This window comes from Gekko japonicus, unplaced genomic scaffold (assembly GCF_001447785.1).
Source record: "Gekko japonicus isolate JY-2015 unplaced genomic scaffold, Gekko_japonicus_V1.1 scaffold430, whole genome shotgun sequence".
Lineage (NCBI taxonomy): Eukaryota > Metazoa > Chordata > Lepidosauria > Squamata > Gekkonidae > Gekko > Gekko japonicus.
In genome coordinates this window covers 66,521-89,400 of record NW_015171516.1, presented here as the reverse complement: position 1 = coordinate 89,400, position 22,880 = coordinate 66,521, and the positions used below count along the sequence as shown (strand labels likewise).

Genomic DNA, 22,880 nt, shown 5'->3' with positions numbered 1-22,880 from the left:
AAGCAGAGCTTCAGCCCTGCTAGCGTCGTCTTGTGTTCTGCTGAAATCACTGAATAAGCCAGAGCTGATCACTGCAATGCATCTAAAGTAAAGGGAAAGGTAAAAGTTTCCCTTGCTCGAAAGCCAGTCAAATCCAACTCTAGGGTGCGGTGCTCATCTCCGTTTCCAAGCCGAAGAGCCAGTGCTGTCCGAAGATGTTTCTGTGGTCACACAGCCGGCATGACTAGACACCGAGACTCACAGAACGCTGTTACCTTCCCACCGAAGTGGTACCTATTTATCTACTTGCAATTTCTTGCTTTCGAACTGTTAGGTTGGCAGGAGCTGGAACCAGAGACGGGCGCTCACTCCGTCACGTGGCACACTCGGGTCTGAAACTGCTGAACTACCGACCTTCCGGTCTGCAACTCAGTGTCTTAACCACTGAGCCACCGCAGCCCCTGCAATGTGTCTAGAACCCAGTATTTAACACCTACCAAGGTCCCTCCCCTACCGAAACCCCACGGTCCCAGGCTCCTGCCTCAAGTCTCCAGGTCTTTCTGAACCTAGAGTTGGCAACCTCACTTCTACCCCCAAATCTCCAGGAATTTCCCAGCCAGAGCTGGCAACCCTAATCAGAGGCTCATCACAGAAGAAGAGTTGTGAATACAGGTTTCTTTACCGTTAAACCACGTTGCAGTGCTTAGCTATGGAAAGTTCCCAGCCTCCAGGTGGTGCAAACCACAAAAAAACAACAACACAAAACTGTACCAATAAAGTATGAGACAACAAAATTGCGTCCTTAAAATGAATTAGTATATTCTCTTGCAGTCCTTTTTCACAGAAGTTATTAACCAGTCCCTTTTTGTCTCTGAACACAGTCACAAAGGAGGTGGCTACGGATAGCCTAGGTTGTCGTCCGTTTCCTCTGACTTCTTCAGGCCTCTGTCTCAATGGTGGAGCCGAAAGCAATAGAGCAGGGGTGTCGAACTCATTTCTTATGAGGGCCAGATCTGACATAAGTGAGACCTTGTTGCGCCAGGCCATGTGTGTCATAAAAGGTAACGCCAGGTAGCGGAGATATAAACTTTATAAAGAACTCAAATACAGAGGGGTTTTTTTTTGACTTAAAATAAAAACATGCTTAAAACATTCGCACTCTTGCAATATTTTGTTTATTTAACAGTATCTGATAACTGACACCTCTTGTTCTGAATTATTGCATCAAAATTTCTGTGCTGTTGCAATCTTGAGTATGCTGTTCAGGTGTGTATATGTGAGCTGCAAACCTACTTTTGATTTATTGACATTCACCACAGAAATCTCATGCTCAGAGGTTAAAATATGAAATGGCTGAGCGATTGAGAGAGTCTGGCAAAGCAAGCTATGATGCAGCAGCAGCAGCAGAACTGGAAACTGGAGAGGGCCAGTTCCACTGCGGGCCTGATGGAAGTCCACTGGGGGCCCGATCCGGCTTCCAGGTGTTGGGTGATAGTGAGATATTGAAAAAATGGTATTTAGCAGAGATATGATAGCCCAGCAGAGCCAGAGTAAAATAATTCAGACTCAGAGTCCATGTGTGATTAAAATATAAAGTTTTTACTAAATTCTAGCATGGGAAGGGTAACTAGGATGAAAATAACAACAGAGCTAAATCGACTACATCCTTACATTACAAAGACAGAACTAGAAGAGAGATTATGCCTACTCTTCTTCTTCTTCAGAACACCAAAACAAAGACGGGAAGAGAAGCCATAAAATGGTAATACACCTTGACACTTTAGTCCCAATCAAATCCCTAGATCAGGGAGAAAATTCCCGGGCTTCCTACATCTAAAGAACATTGGTTACATGAGAAACATGTGACTTCCTGTGAGTAACATAAACAGACATTTAACCCCAGATATACTGAGTGTTTTCAACTTGTAATACCCAACACCAGGCCACATGCTTGACACCCCTGCTCTAGAAGTTAACTCTGACTTTATCATGCTTCATTTTGGCTCTCCTGCTGGGCCCACCATTGAGGCAGCGGCTTGACGAAGTCAGAAGAAACGGACTGTAACCTAGGCGATCCGTGGCCGCTTTAAGGGAGTGGTTAATAACTTCTGTGAAAAAGGACTGCAAAGAAAATACTAATTCATTTTAAGGACACCATTTGTTGCCCGATACTTTATTTGTACAGTATCTTTTTGGTGGTTTACATACTTGTATGTGCTGAACATCCATTGGGGGTTATGCAGTTCCCGGCAGCCGGAGCTAGCTCTAGGAATGGCTAAGTATTTAACACGTAATCACCACTCATTTAGGGTCAACTCTTATTTAACTCTTCAGCAGCCCAAGGTTTAGTTATACTTACATTCCCTTTTTCGATAGCTGTTAGTCCTGAGTCCTTTGAGCGATTCATGTGGTAAAAGGAGGTGGATTTCTCCCGTCTTGTTAGCTATGAGATTACAAGCACACGGGGAGGAGGAGGTAGGGTTGCCAAGTCGTTCTGACTCACCAGTAGGGGAGCGTTGCCTCGGTCTGGGAGCTAATGCGGGACGTGCGCGTGTGTGTGCGAAGCGCGCGTGCATCGCCAGAACGTCACAGAAAGTGACGCACGACATAGAGCGCATTGGGGGCGTGGCCCAGATTGTCGGGGGGGAAACCATATGGGCCACGTCCCCAACGTGCTCTACGTCATGCGTCACCTCTGGTGACGCAGCTTCGGGGGGCAGAGTTCCCCCCGGGGGCTGATTCCGCCACGGCAGAAATCAGGCCTCCAAAGCGGGGGTTTCCCCGCCCCCACTTGGCAGCCCTAGGAGGAGGGTAATAGACAACTTTCCCTGGGCAAATGTATCAAGGAGAAGGGGGGCTGTATAGAACCAGTCATGAAGGCTACTCCTAACCAGTGTTCCCTCTAAGCCGAGTTAGTGTGAGCTAGCTCACAGTTTTTTAGCCTCTGGTTCACACATTTTTGTCTTAGCTCAGGGAGGAGGGCTCCAGAGCAAACTAATTCATGCAGTAGCCAACTCACTCGCTCACTCACAACTTTAATGCTGGTAGCTCACACAGTAGAATTTTTGCTCACAACACTCCACAGCTTAGAGGGAACATTGCTCCTAACCAGCTGATCTTAAGGCTATTAAGACTACATTTCCCACAATCTTTTATATATTTAAAGATACAGTACATTTGCTATTCTTTAAGATCAGTTCCCCTGGATAAAATGGCCATTTTGGAAGGTGGACTCTGTGGCGTTATTCCCCCGTTGAAGTCCCTCCCCTCCCCAAACCCCACCCTCCTCAGGCCCCACCCCCAAAATCTCCAGGTATTCCCCAACTCAGACCTGGCGACTCTTCTCATTGGTGGACATTTTGTCTGGGATGGAGATTGTTCATTCTTCGGTTGGTACAAAGGATCCAAACACATTCCAGTGTTTCCCAGTGCAGCAATTTAAAATGAAATTGCAACAGCCAGCTATCTAATACGGGTAGATAAAATACGACTGGTTTATTTCAGGGCTGCTGTGCTTTTGAAACTGAAGTTTTTGCAGCCTCCTCTGATTAATTAGTTGCCTCATTTTCAGCCCTTCCCAAGTCAATCCGTAATTATTTGTTCTTATTATCTTGGGCTGAGGGGAAGGGTTAATGACTGGAACCAAAGCGATTGCTCATTAATTTCATGCTTTTAATTTTTATGATCATCACTTAGCAATTGCTAAATTACAGTCATGACGGATTTTTTTAAAATGGGTTTTTTTCTTTGGCCACAAAAGAAAAAAAAAAGATTAATTACTTCCTTGGGGGGGGGACTAGCAATTAAAAGATCGTTTGAGGACTGCCACAGCTACCAAGGGGAAGTAAATAATTAAGCAGACCAACTATAATGCGAAGGAGCAAAAAAATGTAAGTGGATAATAGCAAGGAGAACCTTTGCTGCTTGCTGCTTGCTTTGAACTGTATACAGGGTAAGATCCAGGGCTATTTTGGGGCATGAACGCACAGGAACGGAGTTCCGGCTGGCTCCCAAGTTGGCCACGCCCATCAGGAACTCATTAGCATAATAGGCCACACCCAACAGCAGAAACTCATTAGGATTGGCTACATTAGGGGTGTGTGGCCTAACATGCAAAGGAGTCCCTGCTACAAAAAAAGGTCCTGGGTTTTGACAACAAACAAGGTAAGCAGAATAAGAAGCAAAAGGTGGGTGTGGCTGGATAACCACACTTCTAGTAACATGGGGGTGCGGCCTAATGTGGTAATGAGCTGTGCTGTCGGGGGTGTGGCCCAATATGCTAATGAGTTCCTGCTGTTGCGTGTGGCCTATTATGCTAATGAGTTCCTGCTGGGCTTTTTCTACAAAAAGAGCCCTGCGTAGGATCTTAACTACTAGACTTTTATGTGAAATCTATTGGAGCACCTCCCTATGAGGAAAGGCTGAAGATTCAGGGACTTTTCAGTTTAGAAAAGAGATGAGGGGGGGGGGGGGGCATGATAGAAGTTTATAAAATTACGAATGGTGTAGAGGGAGCTGACCAAAAGAACCTTTTCTCCCTCTCCCAAAATACTAGAATTCAATGGCGTACAATTAGGCTGATGGGAGTAGGTTCAGGCCGGACAAAAGGAAATGCTACTTTACACAGTGAGTGATTAAAAGGTGGAATTCACTGCCAGAGGGTGTAGTGATGGCCACAGGAATAGACAGCTTTAAAAAGGGGATTAGATATTTTCGTGGAGGATAAACCTATCAATGGTTACTAGCCATGGTGACTGAGGGGGAATCCCAGAGCCAGGAGACAACATCAGGGGAAGGTCTCGGCCTCTGTGCCCTGTTGTTAGCCCTCCAGAGGAACGGGTTGGTCACTGTGTGAGACGGGATGCTGGACTAGATGGCCCACTGGTCTGATCTAGCGGGGCTCTTCTTGTGTTCTTAGGAAGGCCTCAGCCTCTGTGCCCTGTTGTTGGCCATCTAGAGGAACGGGTTGGTCACTGTGTGAGACGGGATGCTGGACTAGATGGACCACTGGTCTGATCTAGCGGGGCTCTTCTTGTGTTCTTAGGAAGACCTCAGCCTCTGTGCCCTGTTGTTGGCCCTCTAGAGGAACGGGTTGGCCACTGTATGAGAAGGGATGCTGGACTAGATGGACCACTGGTCTGATCCAGAAGGGCTCTTCTTGTGTTGTTACAAAGGCCTTGGCCTCTATGCCCTGTTGTTGGCCATCTAGAGGAACTGGTTGGCCACTGTGTGAGACAGAACACTGGACTAGATGGACCACTGGTCTGAACTGCTTCTAATATTCTTATAGTCTATATATCAACAGTCCGCCAAAGTGGTGCTCAGGGGCACCCTGGTGCCTGCTGACACCTTTCCAGATACCTTCGAAATGTTTTAGAAAGTGGACATACCAGTTGGGGCTTTTGCCCAGCAAGGCTTTGGATTGGCCATTGGAGAGTTGACTGGCTGTGTGGATTTTTGGCCACTGGGGAGTTGACTGGCTGTGTGGATTTTTGGCCATTGGAGAGTTGACTGGCTGTGTAGATTTTTTAAAAAAATATTACTCTGGCAGTAGTTATCACCACACCACAAGGATCTTCACTGTGGGTGATTCTGCACTGGCTTTTCCCACCGTTGTTTCAGCATACCTTCATGGAATAGAAACTCCCCTCTGCTTTGCATACAGCTTTTACTTTCTTTGATCATTGGATTTTATGGTGCCTTCTGCATAGATTTATGGCTGTGCAGGGGTGACCTCTCAGTCAGTACAGCATGGGTTTGAATTCCCTCAGTGCTGAGCAAATGTGGAGCAAATGCCAGATGCAGAACCAGCCTGTGTGACGCAGGTAAGCAGCAGGAGCCATTTTGTGGCTGGCTCTACCTTCTATGGCAGCAATTTTGCGCCCACTATGTTGTGTCAGAGTGCAAAAGGAGGAAGCCCTGCCCCCAAGCCCTGCTCTCAAGCATGACCAATCAGCGCCTACCCCTCTCCCTCCCCTCCTGAAAGATTTAAAGGCCCCTCCAACTGATCAGCTGGAAGACCCTTTAAAACAGGGGTGTCAAACACGTGACCTGGGGGCCAGATGAAGCCCCCGGATGGTCTTCTCTCAGGCCTGCAGTAGAACTGTCTATCTTCTGCTTCTGCTTCTGCTTCCAGTTCTGCTGTTGCTGCGTCATCGTAGGTTTGCAACTTACAGATACACACACGAACACCAGACTCAAGATCACAACAGCACAGACATTTTGATGTAATAATTCAGAGCAAGGGGTGTCAGTTATCAGCAGTGTTCCCTCTAAGCTGAGTTAGTGCGAGCTAGCTCATGGTTTTTTAACCTCCAGCGCACACATTTTTGTTCTAGCTCAGGAAGGATGGCTCCAGCAAACTCATTTATACACCAGCCAAATCACTCGCTCACAACTTTAAAGCCAGTAGCTCACAGAGTAGAATTTTTGCTCACGAGTCTCCACAGCTTAGAGGGAACATTGGTTATCAGCCACAGTTAAATAAACAAAATATCGCAAAAGTGCTAATGTTTTAAGCATGTTTTAAAGTTAAAAAAAACCATTTCTGTCCTTTATAAAGTTTATATCTCTGCTATCTGGCATTACCTTTTTTGGCACACATGGCCCGGCCCAACAAGTTCACACTTATGTCAGATCCGGCCCTCATAACAAATGAGTTCGACACCCCTGCTTTAAAACTTGCAGGAGAGGAGGGAGAAGGGTGGCCACCTGCCTCATGCCAGAACTGCAATCGGTGAATTTGCCACTTGGACTTCAGGCACCGGTGGCCCCGCTTGTAAGAAGCATTTAAAGGGTCCCTTTGGGTTGCCTAGTCTCCCATGGCTTCCAGGGGGAGGATGTGGGAGTAGAGTTGCCAGTTCCAGGTTGGGACTCTCCTGGAGATTTGGGGATGGAGCCTGGGGAGGACAGGGACCCCAGTAGGGTACAATGCCACAGAGTCCAGCCTCCAAAGCAGCCATTATATCCAGGGGACCTAATCTCTGTAGTCTGGAGATGAGCTGTAATTCCAGGGGATCCCCAGGTCTCACACTGGAGGCTGGCATCCCTAGCTCTCTCCGTGTTCACATGTTACAGTGTATGCATGTGCAATCCGTGCTCAGCATACACTTGATTGTTCTTCATATGTGTGTTGAGTAATTCGGATGTTACACTCAACATATGTGCAACTGAATGCATGAGTGAAACTCTACATTTGTCCAGGTACCAGTCCCCAGTGCCATTTGCAAAGTGAACACACGTGTGCCTTTTCTTGCAAACGGATGTACATTCATACAGGCAGGATGAATCTGTGTTCAGTGTAATGTGTGAACAGGGCTTCTCTCTCTTTTTCCACTTGTCTGCTGGCTCCCTCACTCTCTGTCACCCCCTGCTTGGTGTAGCAGTTACAGTAACGGACTATAATCCAGAGAATCGGGTTGGATTCCCTCACGGCTCCTCCAAATGAAGCCTGCTGAGTGACCTTGAGCCAGTCATGGTTCTCTCAGAACTCTCTCAGCCCCACCTGCCTCACAAGGTGCCTGTTCTGGGGAGAGGAAGGGAAGGCAATTGACAGCTGCTCTGAGACATGTGAGGCCTGCTGGGTGACCTTGGGACAGTCACAGTTGTCTCAGGACTCTCTCAGCCCCACTTGCCTCACAAGCTGCCTGTTGTGGGGAAAGGAAGGGAAGGCTATTGTAAGCCGCTTTGAGACACATGAGGCCTGCCGGGATGCCATGGTTCTCTCAGGACTCTCTCGGCTCCACCTGCCTCAAAAGCTGCCTGTTGTGGGGAGAGGAAGGGAAGGCGATTGTCAGCCGCTTTGAGACACATGAGGCCTGCTGGGTGACCTTGGGCCAGTCATCGTTCTCTCAGAACTCTCTCAGCCCCACCTGCCTCACAAGCTGCCTGTTGTGGGGAGAGGAAGGGAAGGCGATTGTCAGCCATTCTGGGACTCCTTTGGGTAGTGAAGAGCAGGTTATAAACACCAGCTCTTCTTCTTCTGGTGCCCCCGAGTTATTCCCCCTTTCTCCTTTCCTAGCTCACTCAGTTCCACATACATCGATTGACAGAATATTGGCCTATGTTTGCTATTGTGTCTTAGTGTTGTGTGTAAAGCAGAGACGGGTGTTTTTCTTTCAAGATCAATACCAAGAGGCCAGTGCATTGGCTCTTTCTCCTTGAGGTTTTGTGGGAGTTGCTCTCAAAAGACTTCAGTTATAGGGATGTGAGGAAGGCCACGCAGTTGTGTGCTTATTGATTGGAACCTCAGAGCGAACATGCCTCCTCTGGGGGAGGAGGAACATGAGGCTGACTCCTGGAATTTCAGGGAGGATCTGGGGGGCAGGGACAGGTGCCCTGGTGTCATGCGTAGTGTTGTCAGCTTCCCACTTCAGGCAGGAGACCACCCACCTCCAGCCAGTCTTTCCTACTGCTGCTCAGCTGGGCAGCATGAGGAAAATGTGTGTGTGTGTGGGGGGGAATTGCCAGTGTCCTGGTGTCATGACATCACTTTGTTTGAGACTGGGAATCATCTCCCTTATAAATAAAAGCCGAATGGTGGCGGCACTTCTCTAGAACATTCCACACGCTCCAAAATCAGTTCGCTCTCTGATCTGTCATTCAGAGGGTCTCCCTATCCACTGGCTGCTTTGCCTGAGTCCTGCCTCCAACATTCTAAGCAGTTTGCTGTTCCTCTCCCCCCCACAGCCAGTCAGAACACAGAGGTTATTTGCATATGCAGCCTCATTGGCCTTTGCCTCGCAACACAGAAGTCGTTTGCATATGCGACTTGATTGGCTTTTGCCTCTAACATTCTAAACAGTTTTGCTGTTCTGAGGTAAAATGTGTCCAATCTCCAAGTGGGGGCTGGAGATCACTCAGAATCACAACTGCTTTCCAGATGGCAGAGATCAGTTCCCCTGGAGAAAATGGTGGGCTCTGTATCCTTATATGCTGCTGAGGTGGCCCCCATATGACAGCCAATGTGACGTAGCAGTCAGGGCTTCAGAGCACGGGAGAGGCTGCAGGTGTTGGGGGTGGAAAGCTGAAGAGTGAGGGGGAAATAAAGGTTGGCTGGGAAGGAGATAGGGTTGCCAACTCCAGGTGGGAAATTCCTGGAGATGTGAGGGATGGAGCCTGGAGAGGGTGAGGCGTGGGACCTCGGACAGATCCAAAGCCATAGACTCCACCCTCCAAACCAACTATTCCCTTCTGGGTAACCATTGTTGCCAATCTCCAGGTGAGGGCTGGAGATCACTCAAAATTACAACTGTTCTTTAGGTAGCAGAGATCAGTTCCTATGGAGAAAATGGACTCAGTGTCATTATACCCTGCTGAGGTGTTGGCAAGTGTGCTTTGAATGTATTATTTGTGCTATGCTGATGCTTGCATGTCTGTAATGTCTCTGCATTTGTATATATGGGATTTGGGAAATGCTGTGTGCTTTGCTTGCTTTGATTTGCTTGCACCTGGAAGCTGCGATGTGCAGGGCCTGCTATAGGTATGCTAATGGACACACGCATACCCACACCTTCCCATCATGCCTTGGGACAAAGAAGACATTCTCCATTAAGCTCAGCCTCATGAAGTCTTGGGAACAACAACTCGCCCACCATTAAAGATCTGCTGGATAACATGAAACCCCTCGTATCTGGTTTGAATCACAAAAGAGGCCAGCATCTGCAATTCAAAGGTTACCATGGCAATACAACTTTGACACCTGACCAAATGATTCTCATTGAAGTGTAGGGTAGAATTTGAATATTGCCCCACTCCCCTCTAGGTAGATGCGTCACTACCCATCAGCCTATAGGTGACGAGAAGGGGACGGATCCAAGAACAGGAGGTTGGCACACAGGGCCAGCCCCTAAGGCAGGTTTTAAAAGGCGATGCACACCTTTGTCCTTTGGTTAGCTAGCCATCCCCCACCTTTCTGTAACTTAAGTTATGCCAGTTAGCAAACCAAGCTAGCTGAGACAACCCCCCCCCCCACCTAAGCAACTGGAGCTCTGCTAGGGGTGATTCTCACATGCTTTCTTGGAAGTACACACCAAGATAGCCCACACGTGTTTGGCTGGTCCACCCGTGTGAAGGAGGATCCCTCTGGTGAGATCTTTTGTTTCTGCTTTCCTCGTTGGGATCAGATAAGTATCAACCGCTATCCTTTTGTGTGTTTACTTCCCAGTGAGTCCTATGTTATTATTTTTCTTACTGATTGCTTTCTATACCTATTATAACTAAAGGAAACTTGTGTATATATGTGAACGCATCTGTTTTGTGTGCTTGAGAAATCAACAATATTTAGTAAAGACAACATTTATTCTTTAACCATCCAGCTGTGTTGTCTCTTTATGGGGAACAAAGCAATGTCTGTCTGACCCATTCTCTGTATACAAATCGTGCTCAAGAACCCATTTATAAGCCCCTGCTTTAGATAAAGCAGATTTGGGCAATGGATTAATCTTCATCTGAGGATTTCTGGTATCAGAGGTCACCACAGCAAATTGACACTGAGTGTCCAAAGCCGGGACACCCGCCCAGAGCCTCTTTCTAGAGGTCGTTGTATTTATTTCCACAATGGGCCTTTTTCCTAGTAGAATCATAAAGTCGGAAGGGACCTACAGTGTCATCTAGTCCAACCCCCTGCACAATGCTGGAAATCCACAAATACCTCCCCTCCCCCCCACAATCCCAGTGACTGCTGTTCCATGCCTAGAAGATGACAAAAAAACCTCCAGGATCTCCAGCCAAACTGGCCTGGAGAACAATTGCTTCCTGACTCCAAAGTGGCGATTAGCATTTCCCTGGGCGTGTAAGAAAGGGCCACGAGAACTAAGCACTGAGGCAACCCTTCCCACCCTCCCTCTCATGATCTGCCCAAGTTCACAGAATCCGCATTGCTGTCAGATGGCCATCTAGCCTCTGTCTGAAAACCTCCAAAGAAGGAGAGCCCACCACCTCCCGAGGAAGCCTGTTCCACTGAGGAACCGCTCTGTCAGGAAGTTCTTCCTAAGGGTCAGCCGAAAACTTTTATGATTTGATTTCAACCCATTGGTTCTGGGGCAACAGGAAACAACTCTGCATGATCCTCTAGATGACAGCCCTTCAAGTACTTGTACTGGCAACTCTAATCATGCCAGTATGTGATATCACTTCCAGCAAACCTGGAAGTGATGTCATGACCTCTGGCTCACACATTTTTGCCTTGGCTCAGGAAGGAAGGCTCCAGAGCAAACGAATTCATGCAGTAGCCAAATCACTCACTCGCAACTTTAATGCTAGTAGCTCACAAAATAGAATTTTTTCTCACAAGACTCCACAGCTTAGATGGAGCACTGGTCATGACATGGTTGGATATTCTAGAATTCACCTAAACATAATGGTTTAATCATAGAGTTTTTGGCAAATCCTAGAACAACAGCAAATCCTAGAGCATTTCCAGTTTTTACCAGAAATGACATCACACACTGGCATGCCCTGCCATCTCATCCCATATTGCCCCCACTATGAAGCGCCAGCAGGGGCTTGTGAAAATGCTGGGGGGGGGGGCTGGAGGAAATACCCAGGAGGTTTCCTGCTGTAGCAGGAGACTTAGCCTCCATGTTCTACTCAGAAGGTGCCCTTAGGACTGCAACCAATGCTCCCTCTAAGCTGCGGAGTCTCGTGAGCAAAAATCCTACTGGCATTAAAGTTGAGTGAGCAATCTGGCTGCTGCATAAATTATTGTTGTTGTTGTTGTTGTTGTTGTTAATAACTCTGCATGATCCTCTAGATGACAGCATAATAATAATAATAATAATAATAATAATAATCATCATCATCATCATCATCATCATCATCTTTCAATATATTAATCGCTCAATCCTGCAGAGCTTGCTGGCTCTGACCGATTTACGGTTACTCAAATACACATGGGACTAATAATAATTCAAGAGGTAAGGGAGGACAAGATATAATCTTTTTAAATCACACACGTTTGCAACCGACAGGGAGTTTGTTCAGCTGTAAGGTCAGACGTGTTCCAACGGCATTTTTCCCTCGGCGTGGCTTGATGTCGTCAGCCTTCTCCAGGACTGCTTCTAGTTGCAGCGCAGCACTGCCACCACCTGGCCGGACAGCCCATTACAGGCTTCCTTAATGCCGAAGAGTTCTTTCTAGACTTTCGATCTTACGTGCTGGACATTCCGTTTTGCCGGCTAACACCTCCCCCACCGGGGGGTTAGTGTGCCCACCCTCTCTAAGGAGTGGTACCCATTTTATCTACGTGCTGAAGCTTTCGAACCGCTGGGTGGACGACGAGCTGGGGACAAGGCTGGTAGCTCACACCAGCATGGGGCTAGAACTGACAGCAGCTCTTTTCAGCTCAGATGTATTAACCAGAGGATAAATCCCCTGTGCCACCGCTCCTCTGTTTAGTTTGCTCTGGAGCCATCCTTCCTGACCTAATACCAAAATGTGTGAGTCGGAGGTGAAAAAACTGTGAGCTAGCTCACACTAACTCAGCTTAGAGGGAACACTGACTGCAACTTGTATTTCTAAAGCATCATGAGATGACAATCTGCACCCTCTTTTCCAGTTAAACTTTGTTTTGTTCTTGAACACGGTTCGGGTTCTGGCTACAAAAATCTGGGAGACCAATGCGGTTGGCTACGACACAAGGAAGCAATATAGGTAAGTCTCCATAATGAATTTTAAATCTCCCTCTCCCCTCTCCAAATGTTCTGGAAATGAAAATAAGTGTGGGAACACCTGGCATCATTTCTGAAACTACTGAGGACTAAACATCCACCGTGTAAATAATGTTTTTGCAAATTCACTAGCGCTGCTTTTAAGCAGGGCTATTTTGGGGCAGGAACGCACAGGAACGGGGTTCCGGCTGGCTTCCGAGTTGGCCACGCTCATCAGGAACTCATTAGCATAATAGGCCACACCCAACAGCAGAAACTCATTAGGACTGGCTCCACTAGGGGTATGTGGCCTAACATGCAAAGGAGTTCCTGCTATAAAAAAGCCCTGGGTTTTGACCACAAACAAGGTAAACAGTATAAGAAGCAAAAGGTGAGTGTGTCTGGATGACCACACTTCTGCAACCATGGGCATGTTGTGGCCTAATATGCTAATGAGCTGTGCTGTCAGGGGTGTGTCCTAATAAGCAAATGAATTTCTGCTGTTGGGTGTGGCCTATTATGCTAATGAGTTCCTGCTGGGGTTTTTTCTACAAAAAAGCCCTGCTTTTAAGTATTTATCTATTTATCCATAGCCCGCCTTTCTCACATGGACTCAAGATGGATTTCCCATAATAAGTCAGCGTAATTGACAGCGAATGCCTAGAATAATGTATTTATGCTAATTTCAGCACTGCTATTGTGTGCACCATAAATAAATTCAAAAAATAATATTTATCTTTAGTTTAGCTTCATGGAGCTGCGGTGGCTCAAGTGGTTAAGACGCTGAACTGCAGGCTGTGGAAGGACGGTAGTTCAGCAGTTCAAGACCCGAGTTGCCGCATGATGGAGTGAGCTCCCGTCTCTAGTTCCAGCTCCTGCCAACCTAGCAGTTTGAAAGCAAGAAATTGCAAGTAGATAAATAGGTACCACTTCGGTGGGAAGGTGACAGCGTTCTGTGTGCCTTGGTGTTTAGTCATGCCGGCCACATGACCACGGAAACGTCTTCGGACAGCGCTGCCTCTTCAGCTTTGAAATGGAGATGAGCACCGCAACCCTAGAGTCGGACTCGACTGGCTTTCGAGCAAGGGAACCTTTACCTTTACCTTAGTTTAGCTTGACCCTTCGAACAGTGCTGGTACATCTTGGGTTGAGTTGTTTTCTACCTTTCCCCCCCCATCCTTTCATAGAGGAAGCCGCCGCCACCTGAACGCTTGGTACTAATTTTAAGACATCACAAAAATGAACTTGAATTTGTTTCTGCTTTATTCCCAGTGATTTCAAAGCGACTAATATTTGCCTAAACCCAAGGAGTCTCTCTTAACTGGTTCAGGGAGCACCCCTGAGGAAATACTGGTGCTGATTTGCTATACCTGGGATATACCAAAGCTTGTCCAAGGGCTACTGACTCAGAGCCTGGACTTGTTTCTGCCATGAGGGTAGGGATACCAGTCTCCAGGTGCCACCTGGAGATCTCCCGCTATTACCTTTGATCTCCAGACAACCAAGGTCAGTTCGCCTGGACAAAATGGCCGCTTTGGAGGGTGGACTCTATGGCTTTATACCCTGCTGAGGTCCCTCCCCTTCCTAAACACCCCCCCTTCCCGGCCGTACCCACAAAATCTTTGGGTATTTCCCAACCTGCAACTGGCCAGCTGTACATGAGGGGCTCGATCACATTAGCACTTATGGTGAGCTTCCAAGCCCTTCCGAGCCCTTTGAGTGTGGGAGCAGATTTGGAGTGGAACTGAGTTAATCGAAAGCCTGCAGCCAGCTGGCAGTGAAGGGAATTGTTTTTGACTACCTGCTTTTTCACCTCAGGATGATCGATTCTCTAAAATAATGGAAGACGGTTGTACCGAGGCGTTTGAAATTTGAAACGCTTTGTACCCGTACAACAACTTCCATCTATCTCAAGGTAACGAGCAATTTAAATAAAAAATCAGATTCTTTACATCTGAATAAGTAGAGGTTCTTCACGCAAAACAACAATTATCAGGGTTGGCCTTGACATGAAGGATTTCTCTCAGGATACCATGGGTATGAGCAGGGGTCATTTCGTAGAAAAAGAGCTGCCGGAGCTCATTAGCATAACATTAGCATAACTTATTTGCATATGCCACACCCCCTGACATCTCCGGAAGTGTGTCAGAAGGCAACACCCACCGCTCAGGCTCCACTGGACTGTTTTGGATTGCTAGCTATTGGGGGGGGCATGTGCAGATCTATCCTCACAGAGGAGGGAGAGCTTGTACCTGAAGGCGGGCTGGGGGGGGGCCTCTGCAACTTACCTGACTGCTTCTTGCTCCTCGTGGCCCGACTGAGGGCTGTAGGGAGCAGGGGGCGGGGCTTGTTGCATGTGCCCGCCCCCTGGGATCATTACTGCCGGAGCTCTGCTCCTATGTGCTCCTGCAGGAAATGACCCCTGGGTATGAGGGAGGAGAAAGACGCCCTTGCCTCGCCTCCATGGGCAAACTTTCTGGTGCTGTGAAAAAACCCAAAGTGTTCCTGTCGGAAGAAGAAGGAAGTGAGTGTCATTTTGAATGTTTGCTTCAGGGATGAAAATGTCTGAGGCGAACAATTGGTCTCCTGGCAACCGATATGGGAGGGGGGCCTTACCAGGAGCAGCAGGGAGACCCATCCAATGTACAGTGACGTGTCTTCATCGCTGCCCATGCAACTTGGACGTGACATCATCACGTCCGGATGGTATTTGGGCAAAAACTCTATGGTAAATTTAGCTTCTACCATAGAGTTTTTTGCCCGATACCAGAGTGTCACCCCAACATCCCAGATGCAATGATGTCAATTCTAGGTCATATGGGCAGTGACCACTGTTGTTGCTAAAAGGCCCACAAGTTCCCAGTCCCCAGTGCACAGATTCCCAGCTGAACACAGGGTGAGGAAACTCTGCCCTGCCTCCCTCTCCGGGGCTGCCGCTGTGCAGCAGTCCGCCCCTGCCCAGCTCCTGTAATCACGTGGGAGAGGCACAAAGCCAAACCTCACCTCCCTCCACTGGCTGAGGCCTCTTCCCCCCTCCCCCAGGGAGGAGGGGGGGAGGGTCACACATGGAGACCGCCGGTGAGTGACTTCCGCTTTCCGGGGCCCGAAGCAGGGAAGCGCTGAATGGCTGCAAAGCTAGGGGAGCGACCAGATCTACTCAGAAGTGCAGGTTTACTCAGAAGCAAGCCCCGTGTTCTTCCTTGGGATTTACTCCCAGGAAATCTGGGTAGGGGAACTTTGAACGGCTGCAAGGCTCTCGGAACAAGTGGGTCTACTCAGAAGTAAGCCCCTATGGACAATGCAAGACCCCAGCTCCGCCCAGCTCAGCCCGCTGGGGGAATGGCCAGGATGGCAGGAGAGGGCATGACAGTATTCACCATTTTACTGTTATCTGTTATATTTATTATCTCCACTTCTACCAGCTAGGTTGTGCTTTCTATTTCAGTTCTGTGAGACAGTGAGGAGTTGGGTCGCCAGCTCCGGGTTAAGAACGTACGAGCATGAGAGAAGCCAATGTTGGATCAGGCCAGTGGCCCATCCAGTCCAACACTCTGTGTCACACAGTGGCCAAAAATACCAGGTGCCATCAGGAGGTCCACCAGTGGGGCCAGGACATTAGAAGCCCTCCCACTGTCGCCCCCCCAGCACCAAGAATACAGGACATCCCTTGCCCCAGACTGAGAGTTCCTAGCTATACCTTGTGGCTAATAGCCACTGATGGACCTCTGTTCCAGATAAGAACATAAGAGAAGGCAATGTTGGATCAGGCCAATGGCCCATCTAGTCCAACACTCTGTCACACAGTGGCCAAAAATACCAGGGGCCGTCAGGAGGTCCAGCAGTGGGGCCAGGACATTAGAAGCCCTCCCACTGTCCCCCCCCCAAGCACCAAGAATACAGGGCATCCCTTTCCCCAGACAGAGTTCCTAGCTATACCTTGTGGCTAATAGCCACGGATGGACCTGTCAGCTCACTGCCATAAAGGTTGGTATGGAGGGGGAAGGGATTCCTTGGAATGTAACTTTTGCTTTCTCCTTGTCTGGGTGATGCTCCCTTATCTGTATAGCTGGTGTGTGTGACCTTGGTTCCTAACTGTAACATCTTTCTCTGGGAACGAGGGGGCCATTAGAAACCTGGCGGCCCCCACTTCTTACCTTGATTGGCTCTCTGCTGCTCCGTGCCCTCCTTTGAACCCTGTATATCCAACTACCCCGCACTTTTTAGGTTAGTCTTAACACAGACCCTGAAGTAGTGATGTTCTGCCAATACTGATCAATAAATTTCTTTTCTAAAGAAGCAAGTCATCGATTCTGATTGTTGCAGGAGTCTGACAGGACCTCTGCTCCATATGCTTATCCAATTCCCTCTTGAAGCCGTCCCTGCTTGTAGCCACCACCACCTCCTGTGGGAGTGAATTCCACATGTTAATCACTCTTTGGGTGAAGAAGGACTTCCTTTTGTCCGTTCTAACCCGACCGCTCAGCAATTTCATGGAGTGCCCACGAGTTCTTGTATTGTGAGAAAGGGAGAAAAGTACCTCTTTCTCTACCTGCTCTTTCCCATGCATAATTTTATAAACCTCAGTCATGTCACCCCTCAGCCGCCGTTTCTCCAGGCTAAAGATCCCCAAGGGCTTTACCTGGAGATTCAGGGACAAGGTTTGGGGAAGGGGAGGGACTTCGATGGGATACAATGTCATAGAGAGCAACATCTAAAGCAGCCATTTTCATATGGAGCACACATACTCATCAGAATTCTCACCACTACCCATAATCAAGGAGCTTCTGCCAACCCTTCTCTGAGTGTGAAGCAGTTAGCTCCTCGATTACGGGAAGTGTTTAAGAATTCTGATGAGTATGAGAGCTCCATATGAAAATGCCTATTCTTGACTCTGATGACGATTGGAAACGTGATTTAACCTGGGAAATACGTTAGTCTGCTGGAAAGCTACACAGTCTACTGAAAGATTTCTATATGCTTGTTGGTGAATTGTCATTTTTAGGAGACTTACCTGTTGAATTAGTCTGCTGGAAAGCTACACAGTCTCCTCGAAGATGTGTATTTGCTTACTGGTGAATGGTTATTAGTGGAAGACAGAAGTTTCAGGTGGCCTTTCTGCCACTGGTTTTTTCCCCCAGAAGACTTACCGGTTGAACTGAGCGAACCACTATTTTTTCAGAAGCCTTACCTATTGCATTGAGTAACCTTTATGATTTGGATTTAGCTTTGTCATTCATGTGTTTAGAATCATAGTCTCATAGAGTTGGAAGGCACCTCCAGGGTCATCTAGTCCAACCTCCTGCACAATGCAGGAAATCCACAGATACCTCCCCCCACACACACGCACACAATCCCAGTGACTGCTGTTCCATGCCCAGAAGATGACAAAAAAAACCCTCCAGGACCACCAAACAAACTGGCCTGAAAAATTGCTGCCTGATCTCAAAGTGACAATCAGCATTTCCCTGGGCGTGTGAAAAAGGGCCACAAGAACTAAGCCCTGAGGCAACCCTTCCTGCCCTCCCTTCTCATGATCTGCACAAGTTCACAGAATCAGCATTGCTGTCAGATGGCCATCGAGCCTCTGGTTGAAAACCTCCCAAGAAGGAGAGCCCACCCCCTCCCGAGGAAGCCTGTTCCACTGAGGAACCACTCTGACTGTCAGGAAGTTCTTCCTCATGTTTAGCCAAAAACTCTTCTGACCCTGTATCTGACATGGTGCTATAGACAATGGCCCCAATCACACGGGCCAGATAATGCGGGGCGGAGGCATGGCTGTTTGCCCTGGAGCAAAATAAAGCGTGGTAGCCCGATCCCACAGTCCCCCGAGTCTTCGTGCTTAGGCTGTTAGCTGGCGATCACACGGCGATGCTGGAGCGTGGCAAAGAAGGGGCGCGGCAAGCATTTCGCGTTTATGCGCATGCGCAGTTCTGCGGAGCAACACTGCTTTCAGTTACATGTTTGTGCGCATGCGCTTACGAAAAACATCTGGTTTGCGATGGGATGTGGACGGGCGCCAGATGCCACGGGATACTAGCACTCCCGCGATCAGACGCCCGCCCCTGCTAGTGCACTTTCCAAGGTAGTTTTTTACTGTGCATCTTCGGCGGGATGCCACAGGCGCGCTACACTTCCTAGATGTTGCAGTGTGATTGCACCCCGAAAATCTACCTGACATTAGTGCGGCAAATCCTCCGTGTGAATGGGGCCAACAATCACCATAAAGACCTCCCAGTATATATCAAACAATAAACACATGGTGCTATACATGTTAAAAGTGCACTTTGGAAGTTTTCATTCTAGTATAAGATTCTTGGAGTTTATATACTTGGAGTTTATGTATTTATTTATTAATTGGGCTGATATCCCACCCTCCCCACATTGTAGGCTCAGGGCAGGATATAAATCTAATGACACATGAATTTGTAATAGTCTTTATTTGATTCACGCATTGTTTATAAGTGAATCTTCATAGTGCTTTTTGAGTGTTTCTGCCATTTATAGCACTGTGTTCCCTTACACATTTTTTTTCTGTACATTTCCTGTAAACATGTGACAGATAAATAAATAAGACCATCGAATTTCATCTCATTTAGTTGGAAGGGGAAAAACAATTAAAAACAGGAAATCGCCCGCAGAATAGGGATGTTTTCTCATACATATCTGAAATGTGGAACGGAACATCCTATGAATGAGGGCTATAATCCCTGAGGTTTTTATCCCAAAAATGCGCAGGGTGTGTGTGTGTGTGTGTGTGTGTGTGTGTGTGTGGAGTTACAAGTAGAATATATATTTCCCCTTGAAACTAATAGAAACAAAGAATGAAGTAGAGAATCCAAGTAGAGGTAATAAGTGGAATGAATAAAATGTTGTTGTTGTTTTAAAAAGGAAAACAGAAATTGAATACAATTTTGGCACATGCTGCGGAAAGAGATGTATCTCTGTCGAACAATTCCTAATCAACGGAGAGCGAGGTGAAGGTTTTTGTTCTTGCTAGCCAATGGCTGAGCAAGCCTAAGAAATTAATCCTTTACAGCTAGGCAGAGGTTTCAAAACAAGTGAAACAAAATGAATGAAGTCTGAATGAAGTCTTAGAAAGATCCTATCATCCTCTGTTTCCATGCTAGATAGATTCAGGCGGGTAGCTATGTTGGCCTGAAGCAGCAGAACAAAGTTCCAGTGGCACCTTTAAGACCAACAGAGTTTAGTTCAAGGTATAAGCTTCTGTGTGTATGCACACTTCCTCAGATACAGTGAAACAGAATTTTCTCAACCACTGCATATATAGTTACCATTACTACCCTCTCTTTTCCTATATGTAATGGTTGAGGAAATTCTGTTTCACTGTATCTGAGGAAGTGTGCATGTAAAGGTAAAGGTTCCCTTGCTCGAAAGCCAGTCAAATCCGACTCTAGGGTTGCGGTGCTCATCTCCATTTCAAAGCCGAAGAGCCAGCGCTGTCCGAAGACATTTCCGTGGTCATGTGGCCGGCATGACTAAACACCAAGGCGCACGGAACGCTGATACCTTCCCACCAAAGTGGTCCCTATTTATCTACTTGCAATTTCTTGCTTTCGAACTGCTAGGTTGGCAGGAGCTGGAACTAGAGATGGGAGCTCACTCCATCATGCGGCACCCGGGTCTCGAACTGCTGAACTACTGACCTTCCACAGCCTGCAGTTCAGCGTCTTAACCACTTGAGCCACAGCAGCTCCTAGTGTGCATGTACACGAAAGCTTATAGCTGGGAAAAAACTTTGTTGATCTTAAAGGTCTCACTGGACTCAAACGTTGTTCTGTTTCCATGCAATACACTGCTGAAAGAGTCAATGGCTCTTGTCCAATGGCTTGTTATTAATATTAATATGAATATTGTGGTGGTTTTCATGGTAAGCCAGCTTGAGCCAAGACTCAGAAGAGGCAACATAAAAATATGTTGTCGAAGGTTTTCACGGCTGGAGTTCATTAGCTGTTGTAGATTTTCTGGGTTGTGTGGCCGTGGTCTTGGCATTGTAGGACCTGACGTTTCACCAGTAGCTGTGACTGGCATCCTCAGAGGTATAACACAGAAAGATGGAGTACTCTCTGTGTCAAGGTGAGAAGAAAAATGGTAGGCAGGTGATTTATATCTACTCAGGAAGGCCCTGAAAAACACAAAAAACTCTACATCTGACAATAGCACTACAGATAAGATTAGAATTTCAACAGCCAATCCACATCCTAAAGAACCTCCTCAGGAAACAGGAAACCAGAAGAAGAAAAAAGGAAACAGGAAACCTCCTCAGGAAGCAATCCATATACAAAAGAACCTCCTCAGGAAAGCTCCTCCATTAGCATGTTCACAGAGAGGGGAACTCCTACAAGATAATGACTCCGCCCTACCCCACCTTCCTGAGTAGATATAAATTATCTGCCTACCATTTTCCTTCTCACCTTGACACAGAGAGTCCTCCATCTTTCTGTGTTACACCTCTGAGGATGCCAGTCACAGCTACTGGCAAAACGTCAGGTCCTACAATGTCAAGACCACAGCCATACAACCCGGGAAATCTACAACAGCTAACATAAAAATATCCTAAATAAATAAACTTTCATGAGCCAAATCCCAGTGGCAGATGCATGCAATTTGTAGGTGTGTCTCCTTAGAAAATTAGGACAAACCTGAATACTGAGCACAAATAGGAAGAATTCATTCTGAGATTTTTATGAGATTATAGTAATAATCCTCCAAAAAACTAATCTATGAGATAGCTAAATGTAGGCCCGCCCACAGTGCCAACGCTAGCAGCTCCTCCGGCTCACAAAGTAGAACTCTCACTCACAATGCCCCACAGCTTAGAGGGAACATTGGCAGTGACGTAGACACATTGCTGCACGGCGGATGGATCTCCCTCTTTTTCTGGGAAAGACTCCCCCCCCAGCCAGCTGATTGGCAGTGGGGAGATGGGGCCTGTCAGTGGGGGACCCCTGTCTCCACCTGGGGGGGGGGAGATCTGGCATCCCTATCCGACAACCTCATGTCCTGCTTGGCAAAACAAGTGAAGGAAAGAGCAGACGACAGGACCAAAGTCAGAAATCGCAAAAGGTCCAGGCTTGGTGACCTGGGTTATAAGGTGGGGCAACTTATCTCAGAGGAGCTGCGGTGGCTCAAGTGGTTAAGACGCTGAACTGCAGGCTGTGGAAGGTCAGTAGTTCAGCAGTTCGAGACCCGGGTGCCGCATGACGGAGTGAGCTCCTGTCTCTAGTTCCAGCTGCCAACCTAGCGGTTCGAAAGCAAGAAATTGCAAGTAGATAAATAGGTACCACTCCGGTGGGAAGCTAACAGCGTTCTGTGCGCCTTGGTGTTTAGTCATGCCGGCCACATGACCACGGAAACATCTTCGGACAGCGCTGGCTCTTCGGCTTTGAAACGGAGATGAGCACCGCAACCCTAGAGTCTGATTCGACTGGCTTTCGAGCAAGGGAACCTTTACCTTTAACTTATCTCATCATGCCAACTGTTTAGAAATCAGGCTTGTAACTTAAGAGGAAGGAGCTGTTGCTCACGGCTGCCAAAATTCTGAGCCGTCCTTGGGCTCCTACCATGGAGCCATTAAAACATGCCCTGGAAGCGTACGCGTCCAACCTTGCGCGTTCCGCTTATGCAGCCGGTGCTCCCTTCTCATGCAATATGAATGTGTTCTCATGAATAGCCGCTGCTCAAGAAACATCTTCATGGGCTCTCGCGGGTAGGAAGGCCGCCCGTGAAGCCTATAATAACTGCAGAGAAAGGCCCCGGCTCGGATTCAATTAGCTCTTGTTTCACTGGGTTTGGTGGGAGGGAGTGAAGCGGGGCTTTTGTGCTTCGTGGCCGCGATGTCATTGCGGAGAATATGTTGGGAAGGCTTAGTGGCGAGAAGACTGCAGAATGTCAATATTGCCTCTCCAGTCAAAGACTGCAAAAGAGCCGACACTCGGAGGGGTCTGATGTGAGCAGTTAGTGGCCTCCTGCTGGCCCGCCTCCCTCTTCAGTCTTGACGGCAGTCACCTGGGGTCGCCAGATCTGGGCGGGGAAATACCTGGAGAGGAGGGACTTCAGTGGGGTAGAATCAGGGGTCATTTCGTAGAAAAAGAGGTGCAGGGGCTCATTAGCATAATTTATTAGAATAACTTATTTGCATATGCCAGACCCCCTGACATCACCGGAAGTGCGATGTTGCTGACGTTGGGGGCATGGCCAAGCTCGTCGGGGGGAAAACCATATGGTTCCCCCCCG

General features: G+C 47.8%; 1 protein-coding gene across 1 annotated transcript in view; it reads left to right on the top strand.

Moving 5' to 3' along the window:
- PTH2R (parathyroid hormone 2 receptor) overlaps positions 1-22,880 on the top strand; it is a 106,607-nt gene that overhangs the window by 68,210 nt on the left and 15,517 nt on the right. Inside the window, exon 11 of the mRNA XM_015419381.1 lies at positions 12,536-12,630. Coding sequence (XP_015274867.1) covers positions 12,536-12,630 — 95 coding nt within the window. The remainder of the gene's footprint in view (positions 1-12,535; positions 12,631-22,880) is intronic.